At 36.0% G+C, this 16,422-nt stretch overlaps 2 protein-coding genes across 6 annotated transcripts in view; one reads left to right on the top strand and one right to left on the bottom strand.

Moving 5' to 3' along the window:
* LOC124411771 (syntaxin-binding protein 5) overlaps positions 1-16,422 on the top strand; it is a 47,840-nt gene that overhangs the window by 28,386 nt on the left and 3,032 nt on the right. The window contains exons 13-22 of one of the 5 annotated variants that reach the window (XM_046891173.1): positions 342-477; positions 4,793-4,906; positions 4,988-5,110; positions 5,198-5,323; positions 5,455-5,661; positions 5,756-5,864; positions 6,223-6,306; positions 6,995-7,090; positions 7,221-7,345; positions 7,534-7,907. In XM_046891173.1, the coding sequence (XP_046747129.1) occupies positions 342-477; positions 4,793-4,906; positions 4,988-5,110; positions 5,198-5,323; positions 5,455-5,661; positions 5,756-5,864; positions 6,223-6,306; positions 6,995-7,090; positions 7,221-7,345; positions 7,534-7,796 (1,383 nt within the window). In that variant the 3' untranslated portion in view covers positions 7,797-7,907. Of the gene's footprint in view, positions 1-341; positions 478-4,783; positions 4,907-4,987; positions 5,111-5,197; positions 5,324-5,454; positions 5,662-5,755; positions 5,865-6,222; positions 6,307-6,994; positions 7,091-7,220; positions 7,346-7,533; positions 7,908-16,422 lie in introns of those variants that run through there. The other 4 variants (XM_046891170.1, XM_046891171.1, XM_046891172.1 and 1 more) reach the window with 4 other exon arrangements.
* Positions 13,322-15,435, bottom strand: LOC124411779 (zwei Ig domain protein zig-8-like). The gene is made up of 6 exons (XM_046891198.1): positions 15,225-15,435; positions 14,962-15,067; positions 14,794-14,875; positions 14,505-14,701; positions 14,147-14,360; positions 13,322-14,053 (listed from the first exon to the last, which is right to left on the bottom strand). Exons 3-6 carry the CDS (start codon positions 14,870-14,872, stop codon positions 13,596-13,598), a joined length of 948 nt encoding a protein of 315 aa, XP_046747154.1. The 5' UTR covers positions 14,873-14,875; positions 14,962-15,067; positions 15,225-15,435; the 3' UTR covers positions 13,322-13,595.

Raw genomic sequence — 16,422 nt, 5'->3', positions numbered from 1 at the left:
TGCCAGAACTATAGATCGCAGACGGCTGTCAATTTTTTTTTCAATGTTAACGAAGGAAAGGCATTGGGTCGTTTGTACCCCAGGGTGTCAAACAAGGGTCAAGATTACACGAAAGGTCAAATGACAGTTGAAAGTTACTGGACACCATGAAAACGGACCCCCGACGCATATTTGGAAAGAAATAACTGGAATTAGCGTCAGTCAACACTCCCCTGCAAAAGTAAAGAATAGACAAGAAACAACAACAACAAACAAAAAAAAAACAAAAAAAAAAACAACAACAAAAAAACATTGTAACATTATCTGGTTCCCCTACGTGCAGTTGTGTCTATGGTTTGTAGATAAACGGGGTGGGCGTATCCTCATCTGCATCTGGGAAAGCCATGCAGGGAACGGGGGGTGGCGCAGCCGGTGGCAGCGGGTTGCCGTCTCGCAGACCTCCGGCTCCGGATCCGGTATGCCGGTCTCGCTCCCAAGGTACACGCAAGCTACAGAAGTGTCTGAGTACCGCATCGATCCATTCCGACCTGGATGGCCACGGCCATGACCAAGGCCCCGGGGCCTCGATCGTTGGCGGTACCCTTGTATCAAACTTCCCTCTGTACGTACAACGCAGCGTCGAGATACGCGGCTACCAACCGACCAACTCCTCCTCGGCTTCTTCGACCTCACAGCAAAATCTCATCACTGCCCGACATTATTGCAGTTTTGGTAGTACAATCACCCATGACAAAAATTTTTTGGTAGAAGAAAAATTCACCTAATTGCCTCGATTGTACGAAAATGTCTATCTCTCTATCTATCTATTTATCTCTCTACTATTTTTCTCGCTATCTCTATTCTCTATCACACACACTCTCTCTTTCTCCCTCTCTTTAACACCTTGTTAGTATGTACTGACGGGCTTAACCACTCTTCGAGTCCACTTTACGGTGTCCATTGATATCCATATAATATAATCCCACTATAAAACGTTACTTCGTTTCGTTGGATGAATTACCCGTTTTTTAAAAAAACGACAACAACAACAACTCTTTTATGTTCTTTGATGTATTCTAGAATCTTATTTGGAAACCCCTGCAATGCCTCCGTTGCGAAATTCGTTCAACGAGATGAAACAAAATTTGTTTAACCCATTTTATTTGAATAAAACCCTTCAAGTTCGTTGAAATGGTTTAGAAAGTTATTTCAAAGCCACCTCGAAGCTGCTGTTGCGAAATTCGTCGATTACAACGAAACGCAATTAAATGCTGAACTAATTTATTTTAATTTTTTTGGTACCCTAAACACATCCTAGTAACACCTGTTCAAATTCCACCGAATACCGTGAAACCTTAAAAGAAAATCCTTTGTACATAGAAAGTGGTTAAGCCCTCGTCCTTTACATACGAGATACGATTTATACGATAAAACACTAGTAGCTGCTATCGCTGCACAATTTGGCTCATTAATATAATGATGAAAATGATGATGATGTTGTATGTTCGTGTCTCCTGCAATCGACGGCGATCACATAACACTACAGACAGTTTATGTTTCATGATTTACTGTTGACAAAAAGGGTAAAAAAAAAAAAGAAAAGTTTTGTACATATTTCAATGTACCAAAGATCTTTCTTTTTGTTTCAGTTTTCAGTTCCTTGCTTTTTACCTTTTATATCAAGTTATCATCTATTGGCTTCACTCCTAAGCACTCCTTTCTACGATATAGTTTGCCGTTTGGTTGATGTTGTCATTACCACTCGAAGCCCGAAAGGAAACGTCACAACTGTTTAGCGTTTCCATGCCCTCGTATTTCGATGTTTTTCGCGAGCATTGCTAATGCATGATTCCTACCGTCACCCTGTATTGCGAGGCTCTATACAAGTATGGCTTTTATTAAATTTTAAATTATGCCTTGAAGCCTGCAAATTAATTCGGTTATTTTATTATATTTCTTTTTTTTTTACAGCTCTATTATCACACTGTTAGAATCCGCAACTTATTCACTAAATGTATAGTGCTTATCGAACCAAAACAAACATGTCAGATTCGGCCGACACTGCAATACAAACTTCGACTTGAATTTTGTATTATTGCCGATGTTGTTGATACTCTTTATTTATTTGACTTAGTAATTTCTTTTTTCATTCGTATTCGTAACTCTACTGTCTATTCTATTTATTTATATCCTAACCATGCTGTATCACTAAGACCGATCACTTGCGTCAGAAATTCAAAGTCAACGAATTGCAAAAACCTGGAGAAAAATGTTGTAAACTATCCTTGCAAGCATTACTGTTTGTAAATACGGCTTTTTTGGCCTTACACATTTGGATAAACAGGATTTTCCTTATTGAGGCATTAATTTTCATCATACCCTGGAGCAACAGCTTATCACTTACAATGCTCGTATCAATTCTCTTTGATTATACTGATTCTGCCTAGTTTGTAATCAAAATATTGTCTGCCTTGTTTTTATTCATTGCAAACGTAAATCTTCAATCAAATTTCATTGTCATTTTCATTCTCGCTGGCATTTAAAGGTCACAATTGTCATTATCCAAAGGTGAATTTATCATACCCGAGAAGTCGCTATCACAGTAAATCCTACGATAACGCAGCTTAGAGGCAATGCCTCTACACCTTTGTTGTTTTCCCCGTGCTATTTCCTTCCATGTATAACCAGTACTTTCATACACCGTAGCAGCAAGAATCATACTCCCATCTTCCTTCACACGGTATCTGTGCACGAACACTGCAATAATAGATGCTCTCCCTTTCATGAAAAACTTTACACGTCCTAGATCGATATTGACGTCAACCGATGTATTCCCAAAGCCGAACGGCATTTTCTGAGTTTTAATTTCTTCTTCTTTTTACTTTATGTACATATAATTTCTTGAACCTCGACTATTCAATGTTTCACATAGAAATGTCCTCTGCGCAACACGACCATCCATGTGTATCACTAGATCCTTGATCGTAAAATGTCAATCCCAGCCGACTAGAATATTAGAGAGTGTTATAACGGAGGGAAAGAAAGGTATTACAAGGAGGAAGAACTATTTATTGTTTCTAAATTGTGACATATGTGTCGTTTTGCAAAAAGACAAGAAAAAGAAGAAAAGAAAAGAAAAGAAACTTCCCTCGTTTGTATATGTACCTTGTACCGTGTCTGCGTATACGGAGTGTATACGAATTTGCCTGTGCAAATCCTAGGGCACATTATTGCCTCAAAAACTGAATCTAAAGAAAAAGAAAAGAGAAAAACGTATTTTTTATTTTCAAAAAGTAGTTGGAAAAATGAAGCTGGCTGAAAAAGCTAAGTTTTGATTTCAAAACTACAAGTTTTTTCACACCAGATTTATATATATATATATTTTTTTTTTTTTTTTTTTTTTTTTTTGTGAGAACACTTCCGATCAGTTTTTGCTAAGGAAATGCGTATTCCGGAATCTATACACCCGGTATATACCTATAATATATATACTATATCTCTTTAGTGCCTGTCTATTTGTATTGAACTGATCTTTTAGATGTGTACGTGACTAAATATCCTCTCGTAGGCACTGAACTATATTCACAAATTGCACACGTACTTTGCTTGACATGCCGAAAGAACAAAAGAGTAACGGAAAGAAAAAGTAAAAAGTGAAAGACCGAATCAAAACCACTACCACCACCTTCTACAAATCACATGTAGTAGCAGCAGTGCATTCACCGTAATTGCTCGTCGATGTTGGCGCGACCTCGATATGTTGTACTATATTCTATCAGTAGTCAAATTTTCCTTTCTTCTGTATCAGCATTTGAACGTTAGAGAGTGATTTTGCGTGGCACAAAGTATTTTGTACAAAGATATAATATATATTTACACGTTATTTTACTAAAACGTTAAAAAAAAAAAAAAAAAAAAAAAAAGTAATACTTTAAAAATAGCTTCCGAACTTAATAAGCAAAGGGTGAGTAACTTATAATCTATTATATATAGTAACGAGAGGATCGTCCGGGCTTAACTCTTATTTGTTAACTTTGGGCTTAGTGGAGTCAAAAATAATGGCGTATCGAATATGTTTTTAAATAATCAAATAATTATGACTCGGCAGAAGGAAGATGTTTGTCCTTCAAACATCACAATGCCGTCTGTGTATGCTCGAAATTGACTCCACCACTCTCCTCGACATAGGCTTGATACTCGTGAGGATGTATTGATATATTGCATTGTTGTTTTTTTTTTCCTTTTTTTTTTTTAGAAAGGTTCGATTTTGTGCCAGAACTTCAACCGAAACGCGATTGAAAATCTCGCTGATCGTGTGGTGACAATCGATGAATGGTTATTGGCACAAGACCATGGCAATGGCGAAACCGTCGCTTCGGATAATCCACGATTACCCTATTAATGCTAGGATCGAATTTTTTTTCTAGTAACCGAGGGATTTCTCAGTAGAATTAACGAAGTCAACATAATTGTTGAAAATTTTAACTGCAAAAGTTACTGGAGAAAATTATTTAAGAAAAGATTAGGGGTGCGAAGCGTTTGTATTTAATTTATCTTGCGATTGATGTTCGAATTGTTAGGATTAACATACGCGACAAGAGAATTCACAGATACATTGACAGAGATATTGTGAGATATGTGTAACAAAGTATCGAATGATGTATAATCTATACTCATTCAATCTGCTGTTGTGGAGATTTAAAAGAATAAGTTTCACACGTATTAGAATTGCATGAATATGACACTCCTGCTTGGCACACTGATAACATTGAAATAAAGTGAAATTCTGTTTTCGGAAATGCTGGCCGGTCAGATAAACTGGACAGTTCCTTCACTCAATCACGAAGTTCGAGCATGTCGTCGTTGGAAAATATAACGGAAACTATAAATTGCCTGGTATTCGCAGATTCCTACACAAAGAAGAATGGTAAAGTGTCATATGCGTATCCTTGACATCATATTCGTCTCTGTCAGCCAATAATCAATCGCTGTTTATCGCTATTCACAGAAGCCAACGCCTTTCCTACCTTGTGGATTGGCACTTCCCAGGGCTCCGTACTTACAGTTGTGTTCAGCGCCCCGAGCTGCGGCGAACAGAGACACGCACAGCCGATACACGTTGTCACCTACAGTAAGTTAGGGGATATTTTAGAAATTGAAGTAATTTTCCTCAACTTATCTGTTTTCGTAAACTTATCATGTGTCGTTCTTGGCGCAGGTGGTTCGATGTTCAAACTGAAAGGCTCCATGCTCACCATATCATTTCTCGATTGCAACGGCGCCCTGATTCCCTACTCTTACGAATCGTGGAGAGAAGAACACTCGGACAGCAAGGATCGTAACAGTGAGTTTTTAGTCTCCTGGAATTTTGTCGGTTACTCAACACATTTCATCGTCTAATTGTCATTATAAACATTTAATGTTCCAAAATGTTCAGCGTTGAACGGTAATGCTTATTTCATCAATATTCCGCAGAAACTCCAACAAAATCCACAAGTACCGGTATATCTCCAACTTTAAATGTTCAAGTATCGGGTGAGGGATTTGGTGATAGACAATTCGTTGTATTAACATCAGAAAAGCAAGCCAGAGTCGTCGCTCTTCCGTCACAGACCTGTATGTACAAACAGCAGCTCGCTGACACAGATTTTGTAATAAAGGCTGAAATAACTTCCTTAAAAGGTAAATTAACAGTCCGTTTATTACTATTCTGACAATCGATAGAGCTAAAAAAGCTAGAAATTTTACCACCTGAACATTTTATTCTGTGTTTCAGATAGCGTATGTTTAGTGTGCTACGTTTCTAGCGGACACATTGCGACTTATAGCCTGCCGAGTCTAAGGTTACTAATAGACGTTGACTTTCTGCCGTTGGTAGATCTCAGGTAAGAAGAGGTATATCTACGAGGGTAAAGCGAAAAAGAAAACAAAAATAAACAAATGAAAGATTTAAAAAAAGAACTGGTAAAATTTGTAAATCATAAAGCACGATTTTATTGTTAATTTTCTTTCGTTTCCTTCCTTATTTTTTCTCATCATGATTGGAGGCAAAATTATTTCTCATTTTTATTGCCGGCTAAAAACGTCGGATAAAATAATCCAGTATCGGTAGAACCTTTTCCTGTTTATACGTGTAGTTATTTTGTATTGTCATAGCTCTCATAGTTGGTATGTACTTACACATCGCTGGTTATTATTCTTTTATTATTTTAGTTCGGTCTAGTCTCACAGTTGATATAACAGTTTTCAGACTACAAAACGTGGCATTGAAGATCCCATGTTGTCGATATGGGGACAACAGCTATTTGTCAATGAGGATACCGATCTGTAAGTTTTATACCGTAACACGACAATAATACCTCGTCTAAAAATATTTACTAACATCCTACAAGTAGTGATTGTAACCGGTATCCGCAGACTTGAAATACTCAACATACACAGCACCAATACACTTATACCAAGTAGCTTGGATCGGAATTATTATCGTCAAAAAAAAAAAATTTCGACATTCCATATCTCTTCAATGTTAATTTTCACTAATCTTAGCACACAGATATCATCTGGTACATACAATCAATGCAATACAAAATTTATATTGTATAAAAAGGAAGGTTGCCACGTATGATGATATTTCTCATCGCAAATTATACGTAAATTTTCTTCTTATTTCACTCTCTCTTTCTCTCTCTCTCTCTCTCTCTCTCACTCTACCTGTTTATTAATCACTGCAATAACTGCGAAAGAGATAAAATATCTGCAAACTTGTACAATTTTTTTTAAATTTTCATTCGTAAATGTTGAAATAAAATTTATCCGTCTCGGTATAAAATTGTGTGTCTGTGTGTGTGTGACATTAAATTTATTGAACAATGTGTATATAAAACTAAATCTGTAATGAATTCACATTCGTTAATTCCGTATTCTTGTGAAGATTGGCAGAGAGAAATTAACAGCTTATAGAAAAATTAAAAAACCTTCTGCTTCCTTTTTTTTTTTTTAACATTATGTTTTACAGAATCGCCAGAACGTTTTGCTTTAGCAACAAAGGCCACGGTTTGTACCTCACGTCACCCACAGAGATACAAAAGTTTACAGTCTGTAACGAGTTTTGGTGAGTTTCTCCTTTTTTGAAATACACACGAGTGAATTTTCGTTGTGCAGTTTAATATCTACAACACTTATTTTGACAAAATAATCAGAATAGCATGTAACGAGCGTTTAGAAAATTTAAATATTTATAGGGCTGACTTGACGGAAATGATGGGAGAGATATTCATATGTCAAGAGATGCCGGAACCACCGAAAGAGAGCTTTTTACGAGGCTTGTTTGGCGGTGGTTCGAGAAGCCTGGACAGAGAAGAACTTTGTAAGTAAATAAAAATTCGATATTCGTCAGTTACGTCTTACATTTTTCACCAAACACACTGTTTACGAAAAATTATCCCAATTGTTCGTATCACTTGCCGTTTAATAGTGGTACATTACGTAACAAGGGAATAAACTCAAAGATTATTTCAAACCAAGAACGAAATCAATGCTGCTAAAAATTTTCAGTCGGAGAATCGAGTGGCAGAGCTTCTCGCACGGTGGCTAAGCATATCCCGGGACCATGTACCAACAACAATGGTCTTAGAGAGAAGGCAAACAGTGCGATGGGGGATGTCAGTCACGCGCATCAGATGGTCGTCGAGCGAGGTGACAAGCTGTCGCAACTTGAGGACAGAACAGCACGCATGATGTCCGAGGCTGAGACATTCTCCCAGTCGGCGCACGGTATAATGCTTAAATATAAAGACAAAAAGTGGTATCAGCTATGAGAGAACTCTGGCAACGCGGACGGACACTCCAAAGATGATAGATTATTAACTAAAACTAAATTACGTGATTTAGCATTCGTATGTTACCACGCGTCATCGCCATACTACTTCCTTTCTTCCTTCCTTCCTTCCTTCCTTCCTTTCTTCCTTCCTTCCTCTCTCTCCTTTATACCCACAACACCATTCCTCATCCTTTTCCTATCCTCCGAGATCTGTTATTATTACTTAGTGTAAAATGAAGTTAATACTTACAATGTATAAAGCAATTGATTCATGAATTAGTATACATATTATAGTTGTGATATAAATGATAATGGATAATATAAACTAATGATAATAAGTATAACAACAAAAACAATAATAATATCGATAATAATAATGATAATATTAATAACGGTAATATAAAAAATTATAGGTGCATACACGTATCTGTATATATATATATGTATACATATACTTGATTTACATGACTATATATACATATATATTGCGTGTACGCATTTAAGTTCTAAAAAAAAACGGATATAATGTAATAGTCAATATACATACATACACATACACATATATATATACATATATGCATATATATGTATATATATATGAATTTGTTTCGTAATATACGCCTCTATTATTTATTATTAAGTAGACTGTTTTTGTATTTGTAATAAAAGCGCAACTGTGTACATATATACATGGTGGTACTTGCATACGGTAGGCTGGAACGAAAATTTATTAGGAGAAAATACTGTCTCTTTATTTTTTCATTTTCTTTCATACAAAAATAGTGATAACAATAATTTCCAAAATGCGGTTGTACTGTGAAAAATTGTACTCGTCGGTGTAGGAGAAACGAAACAGAAGTATCTGATCCTGATGATTGGAGTGATTACGGAAATCCGATAATGTTGACTGTCTAACTGTTTCATAACTTATACATAACAATCGCGTGAAATTAATAACGATATTACAGAATTTTCATGAATATTTAAACAATTTGTTCGTGGTTTTTTTTTTTTTTTTTCTCTTAGGAACATCATTTGTCGATTTCATTGATAAACTTTTTTTCATCGTCTTCTGAGTAGAATGTTAAAAGATTAAAAGAAATTAAGCGCACAAAAAGCTGTACAAAGTGAAAAATAAATAATACATATATATATATATAATATATAAATAAATAACATATATTATATATATATATTTAAATAAAGCTAAAACGGAAAACATGACTTTTCATCGGAAGTTGTGAAACTTCAAGATATTGTTAAGTTTGGAAAAAAAAGAAACCAAAAATGAAAATATTCTAGACCCACGATCACTCTTCCTTTTGAACTGTGCGAAATAAGGATGAAACAAGGAATTTAACTGTCGTTCCAGCCTAATATACAGGGTGTTCCGAAATGATATATGGTTATTACTAGAAGTTGGAGGCCGTAGTGTACGTATATAGAAAAACTTGGTCCTTGAAGTTGAAAAGGTCGTCTCGGAATTACGACCCTCCGGTTGTGATGTTTAATCGGAAAGTTAATACAGCGCGTTTCAGTATTATGTACGAAGATGAAATTTTCTGTTTTTTTTTTGTCTGCATCAAAATTCACAGACTTTATACTACTGTCAACTCGATTGAAGAAGATACATATACAGAAACTCATTTTCAGTACGACGTCGTATCATTCGAATTGAAAATCCTGTATGTATATATAATTAAAATATAAGTCTAATACCTATGAATATGAATATATATATATATATATTATATGACGTACGAAGCGAAAGTTATCGAGCAAGGCACATGTTACAGATATAGTAGGAAATGGATCTTTTACTCCTGCTAAATAAAAAAATCTTAAATATAAATTGTAATAAATAAAGAAAAAATATACATATTATAAACATGCCAGAGAGCATGTAAGATGCGACAGAGGTGAAACGTTTAATATGATAAGTGTAGAATAAACCCTTGTTGGACCTATTAAAAAAAAAAAAAAACGGAAAATATTCATTCATACGATTAATTTCCACCTTCTCCTGTAAGAATTCGTGCTTCACATTGTTATCCGTGAATTTCTGTGTGTATTTTTTCTTCGAACCCATATCGTAAAGAAAAAAGACTTTTACCTCTGATTCTTTTTAATGTTCGACCAAATCCAAAAATTTGTATTTGATTCTGTTAAAATTATATTTCCACAGTGGTGTGATCATTTATACTGAAAACTTGAGTGAATCTGTGTCAAGTCGTTCGAATTTTATTGGTCGACACAATGCCAATAGCGACTGTTAGGAAATGTCCCTAGGAGTCCACCATCAGCTGTGCCATTCTGTGTTAGCTGCAGAGACTACGATGAATGTTCCGACAATGAAAGACACGAAGAAATTGTGGAAGACAATCATTCAGATGTTGAAGATGGAGACGATGATGGTGATTTCGACATAATTGTGGCATGTGATAATTGGAATGTTGAGGCAGAAGATAATGTATTGACGGCAACTGAAGCATGTGGCCGTCCCCCAAACCATATGATTCGAGGTAAAAACAATCTTGCATGGTCAAAAAATGCAAGATTTATCAATAAAAAAATGACATTTTATTTTATGATGGAAAACACGTTATTTTACGGTAATTTTTATACCCGAAAAATACCCTACTTTCAGATGGCAGAATAAATATAATTTTTGAAATGTGGAAAATCAAGAAATTTTTTTTTTGAAAGAATATAGTTACACCTATGAAGTCGTGCAAGATTTTTTGGTTTTTGTTAAACAGAAAAACTTGGGGATTTTTTTCGTGAAACAACTTTTTTCGAAAATTTCATTGTTTAAAACCTTTTATTTGAAAATAAAACATATGCACCGACTATAACAACTGTGAAACCTTGAAGTGGATCAACGAAGGGTATTCTAGAATTTTTTTAGATTTATTTCTCTCCAAATACGTGAGATATTAGCTGCAGGACGAAAAGGACCCATATGATCCGCGCAGGGTTAAGGACAGCCGTAATAACAAGATATAGCGGATATAAACTTATGGCAGAAGGTGCGGCCGCACTGTGCTGCATTACCGCTGGATTATCCTCGTTGAATATATGTACAATTCTTACTCTCATTTTTTTGCATTACATGACACAATCTTGACCCGTTGCATGTGTGCATTCTGTTTCCACGGCAAACAAACCGCAGAGTTTAATGTCCGCAAATCTGTGAAACATATATTGTACAATATTAATTCAGAGCAACGGGAAAACAATTTTATTTCTTTATTCAGTCAAGATGACAGTTTGTGTAGGTATATTATGTTATGAACAATTGTACAGCAATTAGTCATTTAAATTAGCTAATAAAAGAATAATATGTCATGTACGGAATTCAAGGTCTTCTCGTAACATTCATACCTATACGATACATTTTGGTCTCACCTGGAAAAATAATTGCGTGAAGAGTTAACGACAATCCTAAAATTTCACAACCTTCTGTTTGCGAGGGAACGCGGCTGAAGAAAATTAATGAACGTAAGATGTCCAATCAACGCGTAGTACGAGCATAACTTATACATATATATCAACCTCATACTTCTTGACCTATATATTGATATTTATGCAAAAATGCAATCTGCCATTGCATATTACGCTAAGTACATGCATACATCATACGTTGGAAGAAAATTTTGAAACATTCATAGACTGTTCGTCTCGGAGAAATACATTACGTTCCACTCGTACCCCTATATTAATTAAGAATAACTGATTTTTCTATCATGTTTAACTCTCTAACACAAGGCGATGCTTTGGTTTGATCTGATACTATCGGACAATAATAAGTTATACTTTGTGTCGATCTATGTCAAAAAAATTTTATACGGTGTGTCTATGAGGAAAGTACACATCTTATGCGCGTGCGTCAAGTCGTTCGAATTTTATTGGCCGACAGTTAACGCCTGATTGAGCAGCCGCCGCAATGACAATAGCGTTCTTCAGAAAATATCCCTAGGAGCCTACGACTAACGGGTAACGGCGGACTCCTAGGGACATTTTCTGACAGTTGCGATTGGTATTACGTCGGCTGCACAATCAGGCGTTAACTGTCAGCCAATGAAATTCAAATGACTTGACGCACGATCATAAGGTGAGCACTTTCCTCAGGGACACACGGTATAAAGTTAAACAGTAAATATCAATTTCTCTAGTGGACAATAAATTGTACTCATTTTTGTAATTAACTATGTAGTTGAACAATGACTTGACATAACATACTTGTATTATAATCATCTTTTTTTTAAAGAATATACGTGCTTTTTAGTTGAAAATAACATCAATTATTGAACAACTACATAATTGATGGTAATAATTACAGGCCGTAGTTTGTTTTCAGGTAAAATACCAACAAAGATAATAGTAATAATAATAATCCCTGCGCAGGACGGAATCTTAAAAATATCTCGATTTAAATTAAATATCGGTGTACTCGTACAGTATGGTTTGTTAAGTGGTACTAACACGTAATTTTTTTTTTCTTGGACAAATTTACTCTACTCATTCGACAACCTCCGCAGTTTGTTAACACATTTCTGTTACCCCATATGTTTGCAAATATCGTTACAACAATTGGCTGATTCCATTGGACAAGCCAAATAATTGGTAGGATATTTGTAGACATTCAACGAAGAAAATATTCTTACAGTTCTGCTCGGTTACAACCAAAAGCGTTACACGACCATTAAACATTACTTTCACCCAACCTATTGGCTTAAATCGACAGAATTACCTATGTGCTTTTTAGAAATAAAAAAAATAGTTTTCATACCATGTACAGCACTTATTTATATACGTATACGTGAGCAGCTTCAATTAAAAATTATATTTTTCGAACTCCCGGATGAATCGTAGTTTTTCATTTAGTGAACATATAATACATTTTGTTTTTTGAAATTTCCAAAATATCACGCCCATAGAATATATGGGGAATTCCATGCGACGCTAACAACGTCTGACTCATACCATTTTTGATTTTGTTCAATAATTTTTCTGTCATTGTTCCAACTCTGGAACAGTACTCTGAATTTTTCAGATTTTTTGTTCAATTGGGTCTTTATTAATAAATATTAGGAGTGATTTTGAAAAGGACCTTGTTTAAAATTCTCGAAAAATTCTAAAAAACTGTATTTCCTTTTCCAAACATTTAAAGACTGGGCCCATGATAAACCGATTTTTTTAGATTTTTTTGCAGCACTCTGAATTTTTTTGGTTAACCGAAACATTGTTTGAACGGTCTGGAAATTCCCGAAAAATTCTCAAAACTTCTATTGTTCGCACGGAACATTTCTTGACGGATTCTATTACGGAGCGATTTTTGTCCCTTTTTTTTCGGTACATCCGACATTTTTTTGTCAACTTTATGTTGTGAAGTAAGGAACAGAAATTTCGAGAATTTCTCAGGAATTTTTAGGCCGTTCAAACAAGGTTTCGGTTGAACAAAAAAATTTGTGAAAATCCAGATTACTGTTTCAGAGTTGAAACAATTGCAAAAAATAAACAAACTCAGAAATGGTGACGGTCAGACGTAGTTCGTGTTCGCATGGAATTCCCGAAATATATAGTTGTTCGTTAAACAATGAGGTGTAATTTCGTTTTGATTAATCGTCATAGTTTTTTAAAACTTTCACGACACCGTCATACATATTATGTCGGTTTCAAATTGGAATATCTCAAGTTCATAACATTATCCACTTTAGCTGAACTTCAACTATCATAAATAATTCAGAATTTATAACGACGACTCGTGCTGGGAGTTCATTCTTTATTCGTGTTCTCATCGAAAGTACTTAATTTTGATATTTTCATTGGACGAATGTACGCGCCGCGATAAAACCGCAGCGATAAAGTTATTAAGGACAACCGTAATAACAAGATATAGAGGATGTAAACTTATGGCAGAAGATGCGGCTGCACTATGCTGCATTGCTGCTGGATTATCCCCGTTGAATATATGTATTAGAACACGCGTCGACTTCGCGTTACTCGCAACGCATGTATAATTTCCAGAATGACGTGACGTCGCTCTGGAAACTTCGAGCCAACTTTCTCTCCCCGATGAATCCCTGCTAACATTGTATCCTTGATCGGTATCGAAGTTCACCATACGAGAATTATGGTACCAAAACAAATACGACGGTATTTCGGTCGATTTTTTAACAACACAGTGCAGCAACAGCGTGCTGTCGGGTCTGACGAATTTTTCCATCGGTCCGTCTATTTCCGTGTGTGCATCTGTAAAATTCATTTTATGATATTATTACACAATTTTCGATCATTTCTTTATCGTAGACAATAAGAAGAACAGCCATCAGAATCTGAACCCACCGACCACCTGTAGCAATAGGAATATGCTGGATGGAGGGTGCGTGGACACTTGACATTCGTAAACTCCTGCGTCACGTTGTTGGACGTATTTTATTTGAAGCGTCCAGTCTTCGCTGTGTTGAAAATGTATCGCCTGGAAACGCTCATCACTCGCATACGTCGTTAAGCCGACGGTTAACAGTTGCTGAACACCTCTTCTTCGTATCCACGATACCTGTACAATTGCGTTATCATGTAAACTCTGCCACGATCTATCGAACTTATGCCAATATGGACGCTGCGATCCTCTGTTTGTTCAAATCCGCTCAATGTAAGGATAAATAATTTCTAAATTAAGTGCGTTATTAGATGAACTTACATGCATGCTGTCACCAATATTTTTTACGATGCATGGTATGAGGGCAGTTGACCCAGTCTGTGCGACTATTACTGTAGAGTTATCAGTCCCAAAACTCATGGGGGCTACCAAATCGTTTTCGACAATTGCCGGTGATTCCCCGGCAGATTCTTGTCCAGTTTTCGCTACGTTATCCGTCTCGATGCCGGCTAAACTCTCTGCGAAGATCAGGGAGGAACAGAAGTTAGGTTTAATGGAAAACTTTATGTTCACTGTGATAGACTTTATGCGAAATTAATGTTTGCCTCACCGATCTGTAGCATGACGTTGAGCAATAGGAGAAATACAAGGACAATCGTTGAGGCACCATCGTTATGTCTTGCCGTCATGAGCTACAATTTTACGATCGTTTTATTAGCGGCACCTTCGCGTGCTTCAACCTTCTTATGCGAAAACCAACTACGAATTGCTGTCTCACTCCTTAAGATGAGACACTCCTATACTTCTCTTCTGTTTTTACTTAACGTATCGTCGATTTCCCATATTGCACCTCGGAACGCAGCTTAAATGCGGCTTGCTGCAGGCTAAAAAAAATAATATACGGTCAATTATCTAAATGTAAAAAAGCCCACTAGATATGATAATGCATGAAGCAAACATTGTTGAAACGTGAGAGGCTCTTGATTAATAAATAATTTGTGATATTTCTGTATTTTTTGCTCGATTAACTCATGCGTTTACCTTTAGACTGGATATGTTCTTGAAACATTTATTATTCTTGCAGTTTGCGTTACTTATACACTTAATCTTGTCATTCTCAAGACATCTGTCTTCCAAAAATTTTTTAACGAATCTTTCATCATGCGTACGAGCTACAATATTTTTGTGTGGATTTGTTATATGCTGACGATATTGTATTCTAGTCATTCCAGACTTATGCTTGTCCACGAGCAAGGTACGATAATTCAAAAACAAAAAACGAAAAACCGCACTTTGAATAACAATTTTTTCGGAGCACAGAATCGTCCTTAACCCTCGTGAGAAGGATTTGATACGTAAAAGGCAAATATTATGTGTCGATCAAATCCCAGAAGTACTATGCGTGTAAATAATTATTATGTGTTATCACTAAATTTTTGCGATAAAATGAGACAATAACATTATTTCAGTATTCCAAACGGCTTGCGAATCGTCGCGACAAATATAAGCTGACGTTTTAATCGAATATACATTAATGACAGTAATTGAGTTTTAAACAATCCGGGGTTTATTTTAATCAAGTTAAACTACGGCCAGTGAATAATTTACATGAAAATTTGCAAAGCAGCTCGGACTCCAAGACGCACAGCCACACGAAATTTCGGCTACTCCTCATCTCCGAGGAGAAGCACACTGTGTGAGAGAGACGAGATGTGGGTGTGGAATCCGTCCACTCACCCCCGGCAACCCTCAGGATCTCAGGGCCGGAAAATTCAAACTCAGAACTCGAGGCGAGGGGTGGTATTGGTTAAATTGGAATTTATCAGAAGGTGTAGTTTGAATCGGATGATTATATAGATCAATAAAGGACATACATGAAAATCAAAATTGCATGCAAGCATCGAATAATCCCCCAGAATTTTGCGAACAACAACTTAATCACCGTACAGTCGAATTTTCAAGCTCGAATTATCTTCGCGGTATATTCAACAGTTGGCTATTCAAATTTAGACGTATCATGTCGCGCGATTATTATTTATAATTGCCCATATTTCCGACAAACGAAGCTATGCGTTCAGTTGAACTCAGTAGGTTAGCGAGATCCCGGTAATTTTTGAAATCGAGAAAGATTTTGTTCTGCCTCCTGTTCGTAGCGTTGGTAATTTGAGCGGTTTGTCTTCACCCATTAATTAGCACCATGAAATCTGATCCAAATTTCGGAATAAGCCCCACGAAAAAC

The sequence above is a fragment of the Diprion similis genome, chromosome 10, assembly GCF_021155765.1.
Source record: "Diprion similis isolate iyDipSimi1 chromosome 10, iyDipSimi1.1, whole genome shotgun sequence".
Taxonomy (NCBI): domain Eukaryota; kingdom Metazoa; phylum Arthropoda; class Insecta; order Hymenoptera; family Diprionidae; genus Diprion; species Diprion similis.
This window is presented reverse-complemented; position numbering and strand designations above follow the sequence as displayed.